Below are 24221 nucleotides of genomic sequence, written 5' to 3'. Positions count from 1 at the left end.
ATTTACCGGTCAACCGATCCCTGTACCGACGCGTTTCACGATTTTTCCTGCAGGGACGAGGAGTTTTGCATGGCCGGCTGATCCACTTTGCAGACAACTACGACCAATCGCCTAGCCGCTTTGGCAGGTTACCAATGCGAAGCGAGTAGCCTCGTACGAGTTCTCGACGTTTCACTTTTTTACTTCCTGACCCTTCATCTTTTTGGCTCTTTGTCCCTTTTCTAGCCTCGCAAAAGTAGCCTGTATTCATGGAAGAATAATAACTAGAATCGAGCAATTTGTTAACCTTACTGATAAAATAAAAATTTTACAATTTATAAGCGTTTCTCTTTGGCCAGGGAACCCTGTACCTTATCCCCAAAATGACGATGTAGAGGAATGACGTCTTATGACACCACCCGGTCTGGAATTCGAATTTGCACACTAAAAACTATAATGATTTTGTACGATTCTATGATGGTTAAAAATAAAAATATTTGTACCTTTATGCAATGCAACCTGGAGTTGGTCACGAACTTTCTGAGCAGCCTAATACTACTACTTTTGTCATTTCACAAGTGCCGATGAAAACGACTAGATACCCGCTGGGTGCTCTTGGAATTCGCCCAGCAGGTGAAAAGTAAAGGACTAGATTGCGTGATCAGATGCATTACGAATATTTCTGTTTCTCCTGTTAGTTCGTTCCTTTGCAACATAATGCGATGTTAAACAGCTGTTTTGTACGGTATTGAGGCTCGTGCAAAGTGCTTTGTAATTTTTATTTTATCTGCTCGCATAAATTTAATTTTGGGTTAATAAGTTGAGGTCTCAATTAATCCAGATATTGCTATCAAAGGGTTAAAAGAGTTAAAAATGATTAAATGACTACTGGATGTATCTACGAGATGCGCCTGTATGGTACACCCTGTAGATTGTGTCGAACAGTGAATGAAGGATGCAAATTTTGAAATAAATGAAAAAATTTAGTACAGTCGCATTAAAAAAGAAGAACGGTGATGGGTCCTCTACTAGCACTTCGCTGAGCTAGTCATTCATACATGTACAAAAGCTCGCCACTCCTCGTTCTGGGATGAAAGATCGGGCGTCAATGGTAAAACGTGCTTCCCCCGACTTGCTAATGGATTCCGCACTCCGATTTCACCTTTTTTCTATTCTGCGGTACACTTAAATCCGCGTACTTTTCCCGCCTTTATCCCAGGTACTTGCCACTCTCGCGAAAAGTTGTACATAATTGAAGCACCCCCAAGGCGAACCCTTCAGTTTTTACCATCGAACGAGTGTACAGATTGTAGCTAATTGTAATTTAACTCATTCACATTGAGCCTTCGTAATGAAAAAATGAGCCATATTTATCTATTTTATGCAATGTAAATTTTGAAATGCAAATTAGAAGCAATAGTATTGTAAATGATAATTTAATATATAAACGCAGAGTTAAATTTAACAAAGAAGAATGTAATAGACCAAAGCAATTAACCATCTCCATTTTGTTCTCAAGCGAGTAAGTGGTGTCGCCATTGCGTTAACGGCATTGTGCTCCGCTAATGCAGTTTCCAGATGGCAATTAGTCATTGATATTGCTTTTCGGTACATTTATCAGCTGCTTTCTACGACTCATCTTAAATATTTTCATTTAACCAAAATTTTAAATAATTGTGTTTCATAAAAGTATCCATTTCAGAGGACTCAACAGAGTATTAAGGAAACTATGAGGTAATCTCAGCAGCCCTCATTCAGACCTCTCGTGTTTGTTGAGTATCATTCTCTCAATATCTACTCTGTAATTCAAGTAACCCTATCAAATTACTTCATCGAGTTACTGTTTCATTTCCAGCAGAAAAAAAGAAACAACAACAGCTTGAGTCGTATCAAATATCTATCTGATTCGTCCAAACAGCCATATCAAATTACCTCAACGCCTGTTACTACAACAATGTAGCAACAGTTTGAGTAGTATCAAATATCCATCTCAAAATATCGTCGTTAACAATGTAGTCAATCCTGATGAAGTATTAAGTTACTCATATTACTCTGCCCAACCTAACATTACCAATTCTATGATCTCATTTGGAGCCCCCAATGTATCTTACATATTCTGAAGTCCAAGCAACCTCACCAAATTATCATAGAAAGCTCGATATCATAGTCAGCGATTTTTCAATAAGCAATACTCCCGCATCAAGATACACCAGCGAACGTCATAGAGGGAGGGGGTTCGAATGGCGGCACAGTGTAATCCAACGTTTCGTAATACTCCGGCATGGAGTTATTAAGCTGGCACGAACGTGCCCGTCCAATACCGTGAGAGCGGTAGAATTTAATTTAAAAAATAGGTTTGTCGGTGGCAGCGTCGCATAGAGTGCACAGTTTTTTATATTTTTAATTTCCCCAACGGAGGATGTCGTTTCTATCTGTCACTGACATATCGCCCATCCCCCTACCCTTTCGTACGTGAAAAAAAAAAGAGAGAAAGCGCACATCGGAGCTGTTCTGTCGATGTATGATCTGACCGCTGATATATGACGGTAACGTGAGTAAAAATGCGAGGCCGATTGAATTACATTGAGTTACGTGTCGTTACGCAACGTACCTACACGGACAGATAGAGAAGGCCGGGTAAATTTATAGTACGACCTTTTGGTTACGTTTGATTTTGAAAAATCGTCGCCGAACGAAATTACGATCCCACCCACGCTCCTCGCGTTTTGGCACGTGCGCGTCGACCATATTTATTTGTCCCACGTGTTCTCACAGCCAGCGCACTCTACCTTTCTTTTTATACCCTCTCTCTTCCGCACGTTCGCGACCGCTGTACTCCTACTCTTTCTCTCGTTCCGATCTAGATCCGCGGGCGCGAAACTGCCTCTTTCTAACCTATTTCTCCGTCACCCCCTGTCGACGCGACGTTCCCGATTTCGGATGCTCCCGTTTTCCGGCAAAATATGCACCACCAAGAAAACGCCGCTTTATAATATCGCGGCTGACACTTATCGTTATGCATTCTTAAGTGATAAATCTCGGACTAAAGGGGGATAGAGATGGTTGGGGTTCACGCGCGTCGCGACACGGATCGCTAACGTTCACAGGCAGACCCTATGATCTATGCTTACCCCCTAAATATTCTTTCTTCGTACATTTATTCGAGAAGAAATTAGAATTTTTTTGAAAGGGGGAATTAAATATTTTGAGATAAAATATTTCTATTTAACTCTCGGATGGAGGACCATGGAGAGAGCCCCAATTTTAATTTAATTTTGTATTTCCCTTATATTACACTATTCTTTTTTTTTTAATTATTTCCCCAATATAAAAATTAATATCCTTTCATATGTTTTGTGCCTATGACTCCATTGTTCAAGGGTTAAATAAATTTAGATATAACAAAGTGTGTGTACACAGAGAAAGTAGTACCGAATCAAAATGACCCTGCATTTGGTATGCAAGAGTTAATGAGACGGAGCACACAATTCATTGTAGAGTCTGAATGGCGGTTTACATAGAAAAAAATTCATTTCTCAGTTTCAATATTTTAAAACAATTTTTGCAAATGATACCTCCTATAAAGTAAAGGTTTGCCTTCAGCAACCGAAGAATATTCCCATCTCATTATACAATCATCTTCGTGCTTACCTACGGCTGGGATTCCCTTTGCTCTCTGTTCCCATGTTGACTTTTCCCCGTGCCTTTCTTTTACTACAAGAGAAACGTATATATACGAGAGCTAAAACGGCATTAACAGAGGTCTATGTGCTACCGCCTTCTCGTCGTTTTCATTCGAACTTTAATGAAGCACTTTAATTTGCCAGCTACTTGAAATGAACAGATAGTTTCTGCTGTCTGTTTATAAAATAAACGGCTCGAGAAAAATACTATGAAAATTGAAGGAAAGATAAGCAGAGATAATGTGAAATATTAAAATTAAAAGAAATTAATCTATACCTCTTCCCCCGACTATACTTTCTATACAGACCCTTAATATTTAGTATTATGTACATCACAAATTAGTTAAAAATAAAAAATCCTTACAAACCAAAGACCAACTGCCAACAAAAGTTCCTTCTCCGGATCCCCGTGGCCTACATTGCTGAAGTCCGACTATACCTTCGACACAGTCTCCGGGTATCGCTTAAAGGCATCGATTAATTCCCGGGTCACGCGGGATCGAGCCGAAAAAGCTGAGCATCGGCCCCAACGTTATTCGAGTAACGACTATTATCGAGAGCCAGCCCGAACTTACATATCGCGCTGCCGTCGGTGGGAAAAGGGGCGAGGGGAGCGATATCCCGGCAATTTAAGATAGAGACGCATGTGGCGGCAAGGAAAGGGAAGAGGAAAAAGAAAGACGCGAGGGTTGCTCCTGGACGTGTGGACGTATAGCGGTGTGCACGTCCGTGTGGTCGGCAGTGAGGGTGTAGTGGTGTATGGCGGGCGAATAGGTAGGAAAATATCGGTAGGAGGGGTTGGCCACGTGGCGCCGCGGCGCGCCGTACCGGCGCCGCCAACCCGTACACCCCGTGAGCTCAGTTTCGCTTCAACCCCCAAGCGGCCGAACTAGACGACCGGCTCTCGCCTTCAGATTCGGCCTCGTCGAGACTAGCATTGCTTCGCGCTGATGTATCGACCTTGTTCCCTCCTCGACCAACTTTCCTACCGCCACTTTCGACCCACGATCGCGCCCGCTTCCGCGTCCACCACGCTCGACGCCGCGGCGTGTCGTTACGCTGAATGACAGGGACATTCGTGGGACGGGGCTTAAACCCTAACGAGCAGGGGAAGATTGTATATATTTTTCATATTTTAATTCTTCAGCAGCGAAGTCTGGGTCAATCGAGAAACATACAGGGATATTATATTTAATTTTTAAATGAAAAAGTTTTATATGGTAGGAGAATAATTTTTTAAGGAACAGCGTAAAATGTTAGAATTAAATTAAAATTGGGACTCTCTCCATGGTCCGCCGACCGAGGGTTGATGGAGATTCTAGGATAAAGTCTGAAATTATTTAATACATAATTGTACCTGTTTGTAGTATAGTATTCAGAGTATGATATTAATAAAAATCTTTAAAGTATAAGAACAACACTTTATTTATTCTGCAATTGCTCTATAAGCAAGTTTTATGAGAAAAACTCATCGAATCGAGGAAGTTCCGTGGGCAATCGGGTTCCTGGAAACGTTACACACTCCCAATATTCAATCAATAATAGTTTGTGAAGAGGCAAACTATTCTATTTCAGGGAATAGAACTGGTTGAATGGCCTTCATAGAATGATTCTATACGTTGTAGGGAGAAAGAGAAGGGCGGAAGAAGAAAGAAGAATTGTAGCGCGGCGAGTAGTGCTTTCGATTTCATCGCGATGAGTAATGTCACGAAAAATGGCGCTGCAGAAACTTGAATTAGCGTTTTTCCTTCTTATGTATCCACATTGACTGAATCGTTTCGTTCTAACCGATGCTATCTTCAGAAACATTTATCTTCCCTTTAATAACGGCGACCTTTTTTTTTTTTAGTAATGTGAAAAGATTTTTTTACCTATTTGATTCTAGATATAATAATAACAATAATTTTCAGCCAGCATGAATAATAATAGTCACAGTAAAACTGAAGTATATACCATTTGTTAAAGAGCTGAAGGGATGATACTCATATACAAAAAATCAGACAATAGCTATAATGAATGATCAAACACCAAGTGCTTATTATTTCTCATCCACCCTAACGAGCATTTCGTCACAGACTGATTTACTCCCCCATTGCCTTTGTCCCAAAGGAATACACCTCGTTTCAAAATATTTGAAGGTAGAGCAAGTTGAAAGTGACAAATGTGTGATTGGCGGAGTAGTGAAGGGAATGGATGGCTGAGCCTCAGCCTTTGAACCCAAACTTAACCTAACCTAATTGACTACACCACAAACATAACCTAGACCTTAGGAAGAAAACGGTCCTTACGAATCTGGGCAAAGAAAGTGTCCTCTACTCCACTGATAAGCATGTATAACAATTAAGTTTATTCATCCAGAAGAAAATCCTAAAGGTCCTAAAATCACTTTTGCTATTGGGCAACAGTAGTTCTAGCTCAGCTAAAAGGAAGACAGAGTTGGAATCGAGGGGGACAGGCGACGGGTCGGGCAGGTCGTGGAGTGGCCATCGACGCGTAGGTCGGCCCACGGCATTCGGAGCCACGAGTTTTCGTGGTCCGCCATCTTTATGGTTACGTCAGCATGTTTCAGTTGCCGGATCTGAAAGTTTTCGCCCGGCGACAAGATATTTCAAGTGGTCGCTCGGTCGCTCAGTTGCGATCGTCCCGCGCTGAAATATTGGACGGCTCTTTCTTACAGCCGCATATTCTTCTACCACCACCTACCGCCCTTCGCCCTGCTCCCCCGTTCATCGGCAGCCTCTCTACATCCACCAGTAGTTGGAATGGCAACGGAGCCAGTGGCAACCCCCGACTCCCCAACACCACCCATCGTCTTCGTCATCCACCGTCTCGCGCGACCTTCTTTTTCTCCCGATTTCTTCTGCTCCTTCTTTCCCATCCCCCCTTTATGCCGGAGGTTCAGGCGCCTCGCGGTAAGAACTTCGGAACTTATGAGTCGCGTATTAAGCGCATCGAGCCGGCCCGTCGTTAACTACCCATGAATGAGTTACACCCGGCTGACGCTAATTCTCAAATTGTCCAAAAAGAACGTTAAAGTGTCTATTAATCTGCGCAACGTCGACCGACATAGTTAGAAGAAAACGGGAGGAGGAAGAGCTACGAGGAGTCCTTCCGGTTGGTAGCAAGATTGGACAGTCACAAGAGGGATCGGCGTTCCCGAAGAAAACACCGGATAACCGAACTGCTCTAAAATGGTCTGGAAAGTCGGAAAAGTGGATAAAAATCATTTTTTCAATTTGGGCAAGAGAAAATTGCTATAGTTATACCCGTACCAAACAAATAGTGATCTTGCAAGTTAAATTTTGTTTAAATAAAAATTTTCAAATTCCTGTAATTTTATTCGTCCTAATATGGATCCTTAAGGTCAACTTAAAGTGGCTGCCAGGAACAAAGGCAGCAATTGTTGCATCACAATGAAGGAAAAGTTGCCCGGCCAAGTGGCGTTCGACCCTCGACTTGGCGAAAAGAGAAGACAACCGAAGAGGGTGTCGTTCGATACTTCAGATCGTTCTCAGAGCGAGAGGGGTCGAAGCAGAGCCGGGCAAGAAGGAAGCCAGGGTGAAGCAGGATGGCGAACGCCGGGCGGAACAAAGTAGTTGGCGCCGATTAAACAAATCGCATTATAAGTTAGCCTCTGCTGGCTGCGCCGAACTTACCAACTCGCTTTATATTAAGACGAACCGCCCTCCGCGTTTCTTACCCGCTCCGGTTGATCCAGGACCGGTTATAAACTTCAGAAATGGCTTCACCGAGGACTCGCTACCCGTCTTGGCTCGCGGGGTGTACGGTACCCAGCCGAAGGGGCGAAGTATAATTATTTAATTGAATTTATCACGGCGACGCTCGTAGATTTGTCAGGGCTGACAGTTTTAGTCCTGCGACGTCGTCGCGCCGCCATTGTTCTGTCGCCAAATCGCGGGCCCTATGTGCTCTCCCAAGGACGATTATCTTTTATTTTATCATCCCCCTTGTCTTAGTCGAACCATCGTCAACTTTGGCTATTTATTACTCGTAATTAGCTTCCTGAATACTTGCTGTGAGACTGCCTTATGAGCATGGCGTATCTAGGGATTTTATCTGGGATGGACCAAGTCCCTAGGTATAGTAAAAGTGTCGAATGTCTAATATTGCTTAATTCATAATTGTAAGTTTTGAGATATATTCCATCTTAAATATTTATTTTTATACCAGGTGTGTGGGGAAGCAGTCCACATTTTGTAGGGACCAGATACACCTTTAGTCAATGTTGGTGGTTCCTTTGGAGTTTCCTAACCTCAAATAGCAGCGTGCTTTTTTAGTGCACTCTTTTAGGCCTTCGGCCATGAATCTTGGAGTGAGGTTTCATAAGACTGAAGGTTTTAAATCTGGATACATTTAAGAAACGATGAATAGTTGAAAGTGACAAAAATGGAACAGCATTTATCGAGTCCTTTTAATGCCAGGAACGATATATACGGATCCTATTGAATGATGTATCATTAAATTAACAGATACCTCTTATACTTTAGAATTGACAAGATATCTCAAAGTGATTTTGAGATATGGTTATTTCTAAAGTGTTCAGCAGTCAGGAGAACGAAAATCATAATTTTTATAAAATTAAAAATATTCCATCTAAAAGATTTTTGAGATGGTCCAATAAGAGGATGACAGTGGGGCTTTCAATTGTGATCAAGTCCTATCTATAAGCAATATTAAATTTCAGAAACGAACGGACAAGTCGAAGCGGCGTGAACAGAGGATGAAAGTAAATAGAGAAGAGGAAAATGATATAACTGGAAAATGTGCCAGGCCGAGACACGAATAAACGAATGGATCGTTGTTGCCATGACAGTCTTTTCAGGCGAGGGAAAGCGAATACATCGGTGCCGCTGCGGCTATTGATTCCAAAGATTCTTCGCCCTCTCATTTCCGACAATTACGCAACGATCTTCCTAACCTCAAATTGCGCGCTGCTAGAAACGTTCACTAAGAATCTCAATTATCTCTCCTTTCAATTCTATGTAACCCGAATTTTTTACATTATCGAAGAAATATTGATGGAAATATTGATAAAGGATTTCGAATTATGTGTCAAAAATTTAAAAAAAAATTTTTTTTAGACAGAATTGATATTGAAGAAATTCATTTAATACCAAGCTTAAAATATTATTTAAATTAATCCAGGGGCGAACTGGGACTTAAATTTTTACTGAAGGATTAGTGATATGACGGGCCCTCTTATAGATTAATCCGCTCCTGGGTTAATCTATAATTTTAATTCAATTTGATACCAAACTGATATTATTGCATACTCAATAACAGATTTCGAAGCAGATAATATCTGAAATGATTTAATGACATAAAAATGCTATAAAATAGCATCTATGCCCAGTGATGTATCTAGGTAAGTGCCAAGGTGGGTCTGCCCCCCTCTAAAATATAAAGCACAGTACATCAGAACTGATCCAAATTAGTAAAAAATCATTAATTTATTATTTTTTAAATAATAAATTAGCCATTTTCATTGGGTCATCACTGTATTAAATCAACAAGTGATGTTTATCAACGACTTACATAATGACAAACGAAAAAGGAGGATACGGCATTGGGATTTTGATGGGAGGTCGAAAAGGAGAATGAAATAGGATAGGTCATGGCAGTAGAAAGTATCAACGAATGCTCCGGCATCGAGCAACCTGTTCTCGACCACGTTCTGAGAAGGGTAAACAACCCCGGTGTTTGTTTACCCACTCACTCACTTTTAAAGCTTTTCAAACGGTATTCAAGCTCATAGGTCCTTAAAGCGTAGTCACTCGTCAAGTAGAATAACCTTCCCATTATCTTCGTTATGGCTACTTTATTATCCTTTTACTCGCCTTCAATACAGACTGATGCAAAAGAAAAATGGAATAAATGGTCTCGATTTCTTTAATTCTTCGTTAACCCCATGAATAATAAAAATATTAAAGACTCCATACGATTAATATTATTCATTACATTTAAGAAAAATGAAATAGAATTGTAAAGATTAATGTATATGGTGTCCCAAAATTAAAGTTTAAATTTTTACTAGTTCTAGTATTAGATATTTTAAATTATTATTATTCGATAACCTTAATACAAGGGTGAAGGTATTATTACCCCGTCGCAATTCGTTTCCTGCTTTAAATCTTCCCACGAAAATTCACTTGTATCTTGTACGACACCCCTCGATTGACCTCCCACGTTAAGACATCGTGGTTACAACATTATCAACGATTGGTTCGCCCACGCGACAACATCGGCGGCGGCGACAACGTGGCAAGACGGCGTCGTTAAGGGGGCAAGAGGAAGCGTCGCTTAGGTGGCTACCAAGCCGATGTAATTATTTCAAGGCCACTGAATACGCGATCGAGCAAACCCTCGCATTGGATCATGCTGCTCCAGTGATCCTGAGGCGTCGCTAATCTCCGATCCTTTCAACGAAGACACACACAGTCGCCGCGAACCGTACGCGTTGCCCTACGTCGATAATCGTTCATGCAAGCATCGATTGCGACAAGGGTGCATCAGAGAAAGGCGTAATCCTGATTCACCCTGAGAGATGTGCCGTAGTTAAGGAAGTGCGGTTTCACGCACCGGTTTCAAGGAATTACCGCCTGAAGATCGTTCGCTCGCGTGATTCCTGCTAATGCTCGGATAACCACGTCAATTGATCAACCGTATCGATAAGCGAGGCACTGATAAGTAACAAAAGGATTGATTTCTTGAATGAAAGATTGTCGTTTCTTAATAAAATAGATTTTGGTAACAGAGTTATCAAAGAGTTATCACCTAATTTTATTATAAATCCTTTTATAAATTTCATTAAAGATTCATTCAATATTGCAAAATGATATCTTCCTCAGGATATCGGGAATAGAGACATCTTGAACGCGATAAAAGCTGCCTGACTTGTAAGTAACAAATTACAAGTTGCTACATGCTTGGCTGAGTTTCCAGAAGACCGTAATTAAAGGGCAAAATTTCTATCTCGCCGTCTCGTTAAAAGATAATTATATAACTGACCCTATTCTTAAACTTACAGTCAGTTACAGCTGTTCCGATTATCGAGACTATCAATTTTACCCGTAATTTGAGACTTCTCATTTTATGCAGAAATTTTTCGACGAAGTAGTTTGCAATAAAAATGTAAGATTAACAATTTAATTTTGACAGAAATTCTTTGGAAAATAAAAAGGGGAAGAAACAAAACTATTTCCCTGTAAGGGTAAAATACTCCTCATTTAACATTTTGATAGGTCTAAATACTAAATTCCCAAATGTAAAAAGGAAATAAAAATCCCCTCCCTAAAAAAACTGAAGAAAAATGTAAAAACAGTGGCAGTGCAGTAAATCTATCCACAGCCATCAAGATGGAGTCAGGAGAATGGATGATCCATTAAGCTTTGTTGCTACAACCCGTCAAAGTATCGAACGTGAGATTTTACACTGAAATGACTGTTCTGCGGACAATTTCGTCGGTCGGGTGAAGGATGGCGGAATACCTCCATGGTCCCCTGTCATCGATGCGTGCCAATCCGCGGGAACCGACTGCAGGTCGATCGTCAACGCTGAAATTACGACGTCGAAAAGAAAAAAAAAAAGAGAAACACCCAAACGCAGGCGTACACACACGTGTGACGAGCTAACAGCACGACAGTCGCATCAACCAAATAACCCCTCTCAATTTGGCACATTCAGCACGTAGCTTGTTGCGTTTCCATTCATTCGGCGATGCCTCATCATAACGTCAGCTTATATACTTTTATCTTCCTTCCTGCTTCCCATGTCTTTTATTCCCTTCTGGATGATTCTACGTTTCATTTATATCATTTTTGGGATTTGCTGGAAATTCTACCTCTGTTGATAACTGGGTTTGGGTTAAATCACTGTCAGAAAGTAGATTTACTTTCTTATGTAAAATTTTTCAATTTTAATTAATACACCATTGGGTCATGATTGACCTCTCCAAATTCATTATTTCTCTAGAATGGGTAGATTTATCCAAATAGGTCTGGAGGTGTTAATTAAGAGAAGCAAAGTACTTGAATTCTACAAATTGTTTCAGGATGAGTATTTGCAGGCTTCCAAAATGTATCATTTGCACATGCTTGCAAGTACTATTTTGACCCACTGTACATGGTACACTTCTGAATGACGATAAATTTTAAAAAAATGTAGTGAAGATATTCTTTTTATATCGGCTAGAATGAGCTCAATATAAAGCAGGAAGTAGAAAGCTTGGTAACGTCCCAACACTGAAGCGATGACTGTGTGTGGATGCAAGCTCGGGGATCGAAAACACCGAGGCAAAACGGGCTGCTGGTCGACAACCGGTATTGTATACACTTATTTAGCGTGTAAACACTCAGGGAGTTTGCCAGAGGAGCAACAAGTGACCGGTGTATCCGGCAAGCTCGGTGCATAGCACACAGGCCCACCTCACACATACCTGTCGACCAAGGTAAACGTACTGGGTGTCGAAAAAGTAACACTTATAGATCGCAGATATAATTCTTCATATTTTCATTCGTAGATAAACTATGAATTATTTTGGAAGGATATTTGAAGAAAAAAATGTTAACATCCTGTGCAGTTAAGCTGATTAGGTTATAGTCAGCGATCATAGAGATTGTGTCACATAACTGGTTGAAAATATAGGACAGTTGTCGAGACAGAGATAAATGGCATAATAAGATTATTTTCTTATGATTTCGTTTTTCTTCAAACTAATATTTCATGTTACCACAATGTTCTTATGTTGGAAAATGTAGTGAAATTTTCCTATAAAAATATTTTATATGCATTTGGTATTTCGCAATAATGTCAATTACAGCCCTTACAATACTTTTTCATGGTCACAATATTAACCTTCTGATGACGAGCCCTAAATCGATTAAAAAAATGCAAATAAAATTGGTCCTGAATAAATGAAACGTAGAGTAACTAAAGTGTTTAACAATACCTTCCCAATTATTTATTTTCAAAAAACTTGCACTTGAAGAAAATTTTTCAGTATAAAAATCCAAGAAAATTCAGAGAATCGCGTTTGATAAATTTTCGAACAAGCATCATTTAAATGTTTACGGAGGGGGTTGGAGGGAAGAGGGGGGTTGAAAGTTCCCTTGCAACCGTTCGCGTTTTCTTTTGACGAGGCAGAACTTTCGGAATATTTACGATTACGGCAATTTCGTGCTTAAGTAAAAGCTGCTTGAGTTATTGCGTCTGTCCATTTAAAACTGAAATTGCTCGGTCTGTCTATAAACGGCACAGTTTCTTTTTTTTATTCGACGAACCAAGAGAGCTGGAATGAAATTCGTTTGAGAGAAGTTTAAATTACCCCATTGCCCGTATCGGATCCTCAACCACGGCCTTATCTTCACACTAATTGACTTAATTTCTACACTGATTACGAAGGTTATTTGCAGCTACTTTAAACGCACAGAGAGACCGGATCTGTGTCTTTTCAAAACGGTCTCTGATCCGTGCAACAGAGCGAAATGCGATTACCTTCATTCTTAATCGCGATATTTCTATTCTGAAACACTATTAGTCTATTCCGTCAAAAGCGAAATCTGATTTCCAATACCTTTTTCAACTTCTTTGATTGACGTAATAATAATGTCGTCAGTAGAGAATCAATTTTTCTGAAGTGTCTACGAATAACTATATTGTATTCGAAATTGTATAGAAATACAGGTAATTATCTGGCTATATTTCTAGCCAAAAATGATTGGAAATAGTTGAATTTGAAAATTTATTTTCCTCAAAAATGATAAATAATTAATTAAAATATTCTAATTTTTCTATGAGATTATTTTTATTAATTTATAGAATTAATAGAAAATTTCTTCCTCAAGTAACAATTTTCAAAATCTTAATTTTGACAATACTGAAATATTTTTGGTCAGAAACAACCCCCTACCCTCCACCATTGCCCATCAACGAATGCAAAGAATTAACCAAATAATCAAATACCAAATATAATCAAGAGAGGAAAGAAAGGGTCATCAGGATCTCCGTCGATAGAATCGTTCTCGGGTAAGTTTAAATTACATCGGAAGGACCAGTGCCGTTCGTCATTCTGTTCCAGGAGCGTCATTGGGTTCTTTAACTTCCGCCGAAAGGAAGTCGGGTTTTGCTCCTTGGGTCTCTGTTCAGGCGTGCTCCAGCAACCAGCCGTATCTCTGGAACTTAACTTTTTCCCTGATTGACGTTCGGTTATTGTCGCATTTGCATAACTCACCCCACCGGCCGACGCTCTCTGTCGCTTCCTCCGGGATGCTAACCAACAGACAAGAACGTGAGCGAGGTAAGCATAAGGAGGAGGTGGAGGTGCCAGGGGTAGCACGGGTAAGGACGTCGGCAAAGAACGGAAGAAGAATGCGGGAACGACCGCGTGTCAAATCGAATTTGCCTCATTTGCCCCTCCCGAGCGGCGACTCTGCCAGCAAGAGAATCTATTAGAATAATTTTTATGAATCTAATTTTAAATTCCAGAGAACGAAGTTACTTTACTGTCACGCTGTCACCGGCTCTTTATTAAGTGGTTCTCTTGCAGCCGGCACTCGCGACCCGTCGCCCATCGGAAACGAATAATTTACATAATTTCCCGTCTAATTTACCCTGGACAGTCGCTGCCCGGAGGAAACAAGATTTCGACGATTACCGCGGAAAAACGGCCGATTGTATTATTCAAAACACGATGATCCGCGACGGGAGTGAAGTAAATCACGAGGATGGTTAATCGAGTTTCTTTCTTCGAGCATGATAATGATTTTTATCTGCCGCGAGACAAGTTGATAATTGGAGAAGAGTTTGATATATTCAATTTAACCGAGAATATATTGAAATATTTAATATTTGAAATTAGGAAAATTGAAGAATTTTTAATAATTCTTATGAAGAATATTTTTCTCAAAAAGAGCAAAAAAGAAGTTAAATTTTTTAGTTAAACAGATTAAAACAAGCGAACTTCATAAAATGTTTGGACGTTGAAATGCTGTTTTCGTTAGCCATTTCAACGATCACGAATTTACTTCACGCTTATCGTATTTTCCACCTGAGCTTTAATTTATATTTTGAAAATTTTCTGTAACTAGACCCTTCGTGTACGGAACATATTTCACTGTTTAACGTTAATACCAGATACACTCACCTGTAGATCTGAGCTGAATTTATTCGAAATAATACTTTAGAAATAAATAATGCAAATAACGTGAACTGAACTTAATGTCAATTATTTTTACCATTTCGTTGATCATGATAAATTATCTGATCACCATTTGTAATGATTTTTTAAATAAAACAAATATTCAAAAAAATTATTAATAATATGAAATCAGATACATCCTATCCCCTCCACTTCCTAAATTATGCACTAATGTTTATACTATAAAATCTCCGAATCGCATAAAAAAAAGAGAGGAAAAACTATAGCAACGTGCCAATCGATCTGGCGATCGAACTTCCGGTAGGCTAAGATTTTCGACGATTCTTGGGGTGCAACGACCCGTAATATCGAAGACTCGAGACTCCTGCATCCCCCCTTCGATCCCTCCAATTACGATTACCGAACGGTCGTCACGCGATATTATCGGATAGTTAACTCGGTAAATGGGAGAAAGAATTCTATGGTGAAGCCCGGGGGGTGGGTCGGAAAGCGCAAGAAAAAGTCGTGTCCCCGACAATAAGGCTGGCGCGCAACAAGCGAAGCATGGAATTCCATCGGGCAGATGGTGCGGCACCTCGTCGGCCTATATTCGCGGTTTATTTTAGAATTGCATCGAGCCATGCGTGATATGCACGATGCATCGGTTACGACAGGCCTACACGTCAGCTGGCCCTGGATGTTAACCCTTTTGGTAGTATAGAGTAGCCGCTCGATAATTTGCCGTTAGCGTATAATAATTTCCACGCGTGTACCCCACCCCCCCTGGCATAGGTAGCCAATGAAAGTACAGCTGTGCGACACAAGGAGACCAACTATGAAGAACGTACCCTCGCCATTGGTGCCCGATAATTCCCCACCTCTGGAGCCTTGAAATCGGCGAATTATCGAGGATTATTTAAAAAATTAATCTACTAATAACGCGAGTACATTTTTGTCAATTTTTCTTTTATAGTAATTCGGAGTCATTTAAAAAAGAAAGATAATGAACTTACTAGAGTAACATCATACCCTTTTTCGCGTTGTTGGACAAATTAACGTCGCGACACGCTGCACGGAAACTTTTGAAATAAAATCTGTAAGGCAACGTGAAAAAGTAATGAACATCCGTGGTGCGCGACGCTGAAGCTACCATGCTCTATTTAACACGGAAGCTAGTGAAAAACAAATTACAGGAGTTTTCAAGACGTTTTTCTTTTCTTTCCTCTACTACATCATGACCGGTGATGATATTTCAAAAGGTAAAAAAGATCTTCATCGATCGTGCACGATGGACACTCCGGATGATCTTGAACAAGTTGAAGAAAACAGGTGCATTAAAGTTAATTTAATTGAATTAAAAATTGAAACGATATAAATATAACCATGATGAATTTATTTATTTATTTTAATCATGCCATGATCCCTAGACCCTAGGCTGTCTTAGACACCCCTCAGTTATACCAATACTTGGATTCGAAATCTTAAGGCTCGACTTAAAATTTCCCTAGACCCTAGGCGTTTCTTAGAATCTCCCTAGACTGTCTTAGGCACCCCCAGTTATACCGATACTTAAATTCGAATGAAGTTTGCCAACCAGTTGGCAAATTCTTCCTATTCGACCAGAAAGGATTAATATAAATCACTATTATGCATATAAATTTACAACTTGTCCTAACTAACGAACGAACGAGGTTATCCAGGAGGAGACGAGCTTTCGTGGCCAAGACGTTTCGTCCGTCGAAGGAGAGGAATCAATTAATTCGTCCTTCGTGGAATCGTTGGGATGGCAATAAATTCGAGGAACGATCTACGGCTCGACTCCCGTCGAAGATAAAGTATGTCATCGTCGACGATGCGAGTCGTGCGCCGATAGTCGCCGGGAAAGTTCCCGTTTTCGTGCGGTGGCAAGCCATTGCCCGAATAAACAGGGTGTCTCGAAAAGGTTCTCCATCGCGAAAATCGTGAAAGAAAATCGAAAAATCTTGAATCATTTTGAGATCAGCCTCGTGTTCCTAGTAAAACCGAACAATGCAATTTCATCGATTTTCATTAAATCCGTTTTGAAGTAACAAGCTGAACACGTTTGTTGCTTGATCAATTAACAGGAATGTTAATTATAATCGAGCGCGGTTCATTTTCGCAATAATCTATTCGCGTAACTCGGCCGTTGTAGTATACTAATTTCAACCCGCTAAGTATAGCTGGCGCCAGACTAAATATACTATAGCCATGAAACGATACATTGGGTGTCAAATTAATTTAATATCAGATTGACAAATGTTATTCATGAATTTTAGAATTTTTATTTATAATTAGTGAGCAGCAATTAATATTAGTCAAGTACCCCACTCCCTTATTTTGATGAAATTTAAAATTTAACAAATTTTGGGAGAAGGGGGGGTGAAAATAATCCTTATCGATTTGGCAAAATATCCTAATTAAATAAATTCATCTCTCAAAGGGTAATTAACAGCAGGAATAGGAATCAAGGGGTGCAAGGTGGTGACAAATAGCGAAGAGACCAGCAGGATGCAAGTAAACGGAGAGGTGCTAGTTGGATAATGAGAATAAGCGCATAACCACCGCCTATAACAACTGCTAGACGCTCGATCTTGAATAATTCATCGGAAACGTACGCTCGATTAGGCATGCCGCAGCAACCACCCTTCGACGTCATCCCCGATCCTCAAACCTCCTTCAAAACGTCACGTTGTAAGCCAGCCTGTGCCGACAGCTTTTCAATTTTTTAAATTAATATTCCGGGGTAGTAATTTCTTTAATTTTTTAAATTCTGAATTTTGATTCATTAAAGTATTCTATATAGCAATAAAATATTCATAAAAAAATAAAGATATCTTAAAAATCTTCAACATATTTTGTATAGTTATTAATTTGTCATATCTTTCAAAATAGAGGAAATATTTTAAGTGCATAAGCATCCAATTTTCATTTTTCCCTTATTTAATTTTTCTTCCTTGTTGAAATATAAAACCAAGGAAAGCGTATAATTATTACAGATAAAAAGAATAAAACTAAAAAGAAAGAAATAGTAACCTCAAAGTGCTCTTGGCTTATGCAACCCGACCATACAGTTTCTCTTCGCCTAATCGAACTTTTTCCCTCTAACCAGCATCACGACATTTCTGCCAACTGGAATGTGTACCAGTCGACATTCCTTATTACCATTACAGAATCGTCGAGGTCACCTGGTTCGAGTACTCCCACGGACTTGGGAACAGGTACGGAAGAGATATGAAACTAGTATCGTGGCCTACCTCGGCAGAAATTCCTAATAGAGGAGATACATAATTACCTGTATTTAAAAAGGAATCATACGGTCTATTAATTGATACGAATCATGGTAATCCGGCAATCTCCAGAAGTGGGTTAACTCTCACACGACGGACCATGGAGAGAGCCACAATTTTCCAAATGAAAAATCTAAAATCTATCCAACAGAAATCACACGAAACAAAATAATTCTGAATTTCCAAATCCAAAATCAAAAGTCTATCTAGAACCAGTTTACCCTCAACCCCACAGCCCTCAGACCTGATTCAAAACCCAAAACTCAAAACTTCCGAAATGCGAAATCAGAATAGTCATCATGACCCAACTTCCACCAGTTGAAGTCACCCATCTTCCCTCGAATCCCAGTATTATTTCGAAATCGCAGGATACATGAGTCTAATTGAACAACTTCCTTTGTCTTCGCCTTAACTGTGAGCAGATTTCGGGCCCGGCGGGGGCGTAATTCGCGACGGACAGCCGAAACTCCGGCGAAAACGAAGCGGCGACTGATCCCGGTGCTGGAAAGTTCGAGAAATTGGAAGATAAAAAGAGGAAGGAATGTAAGGGGATGAGGCACGTGGAGACAAAGATAGACACGGAAGGAAGAAAGGTTGGTGAGAGAGGAGAAACGGAGTCGGTAGGTCGAGGTGGCGCGTAGGCGAAGGACGAGAAACGAGACAGAAGGGGGGAAGGTTGGAGTAGAGAGGAGGGATGGTTGCCTGACAAGGGTGGATTGCGAGGGAAGAAGCTACCCCCGAAGCTCTCCTCCACCAACTTTATAATTCTTGCGACACTTTTGGGGAATGAGATTGTTGGTGCAGGGACAGGGGTATAAAGGGGAGGTTTTAAGGTAGTCCGCTGGCGCCAGTGACGTCTGCCGAATCCAGACTCCTGCAGTTTCGGTTAAGTGGTTCCCTTTTGCCCCACTTGAACGTCTGCACACCTTCCATACCACCTATCCACGATTTCTATCGATTAATAATGGAGGAACTTAGACACAGTGGTGGACAGTGTTATAAAGCAGCCTATTATCTATCGAACGACGGACCATGGAGAGAGCCACAATTCTAATTTAATTTTAACCACCACCCACAGACAAAATTTCTTATCAATGACAAATTTCTATCGGTTATTAATGTTAGAAAAATGTGACACTTAAAAATTTTAATATAATTCCTTATAATTTCTTTAATTAATGAAAATTTTAATTGAAAATCAATCTATTCCAAATCAAGTGCTGCTTAATATAAACAAAATATTTGTCTCTGGCAAAAAAACATTATTATATTTTCACATGTTTATTTACTTTTATAAAATAAAATTTCCCAAACTGTGCAATGTTTTTTCTGCTTATTTTGATCATTTCGGGGGTGGGGACAACACACCGTGGTTTCTACCTATGAACACGGATGGTTCTAAGCAATTAAAAACCGATAACTTTGTCTACCAGTAGAAGAGTAAATTGATAATTCGTTGGGAATGGTTACAAAGTCGAAGTGAAAAAAAAAAAACGTTGAAACAACAGCAAACAATATGGAAGAACATCGATCCGGAACTAACGGGAAACGGCACTCGCGTTTCGTTGCGTTGAACAAATTGTAGGAATGCCGGAGGCGTTAATATGTCGGGGTATCACGAAGGGGTAGTGCTTTTTTTTTGCCACGTCCACCGCTGAAAAATATTTTGCTGAAAGCTAATATCTATCCGGCCCGATATTCGTCCGTGTAAATACTGTCCGCGTTCGTACAGGCAACAAAGTAGCCTCTCCCGTTGGCGAATCGGCTAAAAGAGTTCGAACAATGACGCGCTTCAGCTTTCTACGTATCAACACACTTTTATCAGACAGTAACAATCAAAAGAAAATGTTTTACACAACGATATTATATTAATTATTCTTTTTCTTATATTAATTGATGATCTATCAACAAATTTTTTATCTAGGGATGTAATTGCAAATTAAAATTAATTTGTAGCAATTAATATACTTTTTTGATAAGTTCTGAAATATTATCATAGATAATTATCTCCAATTTGATTTTAATATTCTTTCCCAAAATATAAAAAATATCCTGAAATTCAACAGCAAATTTTTGGAAACAAATGTGAATATAATCAAAATTTTTTAAGAATCAATGATTAATTTTCTATGAAAATTCAAGGATCCTTCTATGCACAACAAATAAGAAAATGTATGCGTCAAACAAGCATTATACATTCCACGAAAATTGTATTACATTACAGAAGCACACAAGCTGCCTCGAAACTGCGAAACTTTCAAACGGATGACCGAAAATTAATGCACTGTTTTAATAATGCCTAATGCAGTATGCATGAAAATCACCCGCGGCTACGTTTCAATGAATCCCCTTTTTTGGGATTCATTGAAACGTTTAACGTTTCGCGGGACTTTCTGTCCTTAAATGAAACTTCACGTCTCGACCACGTATTTATGCAAATCAGAAGTTTTTCCAATTAAGGAAAGAAAAGTTAAACCCTAAAAATCATATTTTCTTTTCTAAGATCTGGTTGATATTAAAAAAAAAAAAACAATATGAATAATTCAAAAATTATTTACTTATATTTTCACCCCCACCCCCGCTTTTACTATAAATTAAAAAAAATTCGAATAATAATTTTCCAATATAAAATTAATATTTATATAATTTCTGCATTCTTTAAGATTTATTAAAACCTATGGTGTATCCATGGTGTCTGAAAATAAATGAGGAACGAAAACAAATTCGCAACAAATTTCGGTGTGTAATCAGGAAAACGAGTTACGGAAAAAACAGAGCCGATAGTAAGCTCCCCAATGTGTCATGATTTTCGGAATTATACGAGTGCTCGTTTAAAACCCTGTGCGATTAACGCGAATCAACTTATTAGCGCTCAATTTTCACGAATCAGAATTACCTACTCTTTCCAAATATCTTCACTCGATCAATACATGTCCAAATTAATCCTGAATTATTCTTTTTTCTACAATGTGTTCATTAATATGCATGTACACGAACCGAGATTTTTTTAAACTGCAATTCAATAAATTCATATCAATGGTAATTTTCATTGCTTGTACACTTTCGATCAAATGAGTCTAATTTAATTAGGGAGCTAATGAAATAGGCAAGTCTAAGATTATTGAAAAAAAAAATTAATGATTTTGTTACATTAATTACCATACTGATCAAATCTTTTATAAAATTGTTATGATCCACAGGTAACTCAATAGTATGTGTTAATTGATTAAATATACCCTTTCTATATTTTTCCATACGGAGAACACCGTCGATCTGAACACTTGTTTTCATGGTTTTTCTTTGAGCAAATGTTTTCGACACAATCCAGGGATATGTAACTGTTATCGCCCATAAGTCAATACCGATTTCGGCCAAAACAGATTGATACCTGTGCCGTAAACATAAATGTGGTGGGACACGCGCGAAACGATTTATTATATACTCCGTATCAATGGGTATTTTTGTTACAGGGTTGTACAAATATTATTTTGCATGTACGGTAATCAATATTATCCGAAACCGTGTCTGCATACTTTTTTCTTTCCTCATGGTCAATAGAGATTCTACTAAAACGTCGGATAGAAAAATACGATGGAAAATTAACCCACTGAGCCGGTGTTTGTTCGCTCGTCCTAATTGAACATGAATTTCAAAATATTTATTCAACTTTCGCAATTAAAATCTCTGTAGAAATTTTTTTTTTTTATATGTATCTTTCATTCGAAATAAATTCCCGCCTTTTTATTTTTGACGACCTTTCATTAGTTGAATTTGTGTAATGTTCAATTTTGTTTATTCAACGTGTGCTTAAATAGGAAAGAAATTTACAATAATTTTGGAACGTAATAAAAATATTAGATTTAATCTGAAGATTATCAGAAATGATTGAAAAATTGTTAAAATAAAGAATAATTTAACTGTAATACATGGATTGAATATTCGTTACAATTTATTGCATATTTAAAAGAATTTACTAAAAAATTAATTTTGGGAAAAGATAATTGAAATAGTGTTGTGATTATTTGGATTATTTGGAAAGAGTTAAGTTTCAGATTTTTATCATTAATAAGGAACACGAACTTGTATTATTAATATTTTATTTAATCTATGTATTTATATTATTTATAACAGCACAATTATGTTCTCGTACTTTTATAGACGAAATATTGTCTCTTCCATTTAGTTTAATTAGCTATTGTTTTGTGCTTATGACAGATGGTGCAATTTATTGGAAACAATCACATTTCCATATGGAATATTTATAATTGATCATGGAAGATGTGCTGCAGTTATAATTATTTATAAATGAAAGATCTGTGAAACTTACAAAAAATTTTTGATTTGATGATTGATGAATAAAAAAAAAATTATTTAATTACGCACCGTCTATCAAGGAACACCACGAATAAAGTTATACTTTTGATCCTTTCAGCGTGGAACATTTCATAATACAAAAAGTGATTATTTAACAAAATTCCGACGCAGAAACGATCACTAAACATTTAACCATTCTCACATATTTAACCCCTTGACTGTAGAAAATTTCAGTTGAAATTCGTTCATAGTATTAAAACTAAACCTATGAAAGTAATTTATTCAATAAAAAAAAAACAAAAAAAACAATATTTTAAAATCTGTCCTTGATTGCTCAAATTATTACTAAATACATAACAAATTATTAATTGCATGCATTGTTTATAAATACAATAAATCAAAAGAATATTTAATGCAATATAATATTTGTTTCTGCAAAATAAAACGATTGCAAAAAACAAGACATCTCAATAGGTACTTTGTAATTCAATAAATTAACTAGTTGGTAAAAATATTGCAAGTTAATCAAAATAGATATGTAATAGTGAGGTGGCTTAATTAACACGTTCAGGCTTACCTGAGTAGATCTACCCGTACTTAAAGCAGTAATACTCTTGAGGAACCTGTACCGGGCTTGAACGTGTTAATATGTAAAAATAATAATGACTATAAAACTTTAGGAATTGATAAGCCTTTCAACCCTCAAACTAGGGACCAGGAAGAGAGCCACGTTCCATTTTCTAAATTCTGCACTGTCTCTTTCAAAATTTGTCTTCTAACATATGAAACCTTATTGTTTCATTTCATATTAATACTTTCGTTCATATTTTTTAAGTTTGGGTCACGATTGACCCAAGAAATTGACTCAAAAAATACTAATCTTCTTCTGCGGTTATTAAAAAAGAAAAATTTTTTCTACAGTGGAAAGGGTTAATTAACGCGAGTCACAAAGTTCCTTCAGAGAAACGAAACTTTCACTCACCGATGAGCTGTCCCTCGGACGGTCTGTGGAAATAATCTTCTCCGTCTAGTGACGTCGATGGCAAGGACTACGGGGGTGTCGAGGGTGGCGGGGTCCACTGTTAGTGAACCCACGAGGGAGGTGCGGCAGGAGTCGCCGCGTTGCTGCTTACGTAAACTCCTGCGGGTGCGTTTCCAGCCGTAGTGCCAACGACCACGTTGTTCTGAGTCACAACACCGTTCTGACCCACGTTGCTATCGCTCACTTGAATCGCTGCTGTGCCCATCACGCCTTGTTGAAAATTAAAATCCAACGTACCGTCCATGGATAGCTCGTGTTTGATTACCTAACAGATCGAATCAGAATCGTATTAAACCTGTTCAACCGATGAGCTAGATCTACCCAACTGGGCTCGACCATGTCAACGCAACCCACTTCTTCAACATTGCAGTCGAATCCACCGTGCAACGACTCGATGTTGATGTTCAAGTCATCCAGAAGGCTGGAATTATTCAGCGCACCCATCAACTGGCCCATCATCGTGCTAGGCGTGGGTCCGCAGGGTGTGGGCGTTTGAGGTGGACTGGATCCAGTCCCTTCAGTCTGAGACTGTTGCTGCTGCTGTTGCTGTTGTTGTTGCTGTTGCTGCTGCTGCTGTGATTGTTGGCATTGTTGCGTCTGCATCATGTACTGGAGCGTCTGCTGCTGACTGTTACCCAGTGCTGTGGGGCTGGGTTCGCTCTGTTGGTAGGACGGTGACATTCCAGCCACTGGACTTAAATTCTAAAAATTTGAAAACAAAAAACAAATAGTTCCATGAA

At 38.9% G+C, this 24221-nt stretch overlaps 1 protein-coding gene across 4 annotated transcripts in view; it reads right to left on the bottom strand.

Moving 5' to 3' along the window:
- foxo (forkhead box, sub-group O) overlaps positions 1-24221 on the bottom strand; it is a 104294-nt gene that overhangs the window by 5663 nt on the left and 74410 nt on the right. For all 4 annotated transcript variants that reach the window (XM_034329628.2, XM_076689715.1, XM_076689717.1 and 1 more), the window contains 2 exons: positions 23836-24183; positions 23422-23746 (listed from right to left, as the gene is read on the bottom strand). In XM_034329628.2, coding sequence (XP_034185519.1) covers positions 23522-23746; positions 23836-24183 — 573 coding nt within the window. In that variant the 3' untranslated portion in view covers positions 23422-23521. The remainder of the gene's footprint in view (positions 1-23421; positions 23747-23835; positions 24184-24221) is intronic.

The sequence above is a fragment of the Osmia lignaria genome, chromosome 8 (genome assembly GCF_051020975.1).
Source record: "Osmia lignaria lignaria isolate PbOS001 chromosome 8, iyOsmLign1, whole genome shotgun sequence".
NCBI classification, from domain to species: Eukaryota; Metazoa; Arthropoda; class Insecta; order Hymenoptera; family Megachilidae; genus Osmia; species Osmia lignaria.
This window is presented reverse-complemented; position numbering and strand designations above follow the sequence as displayed.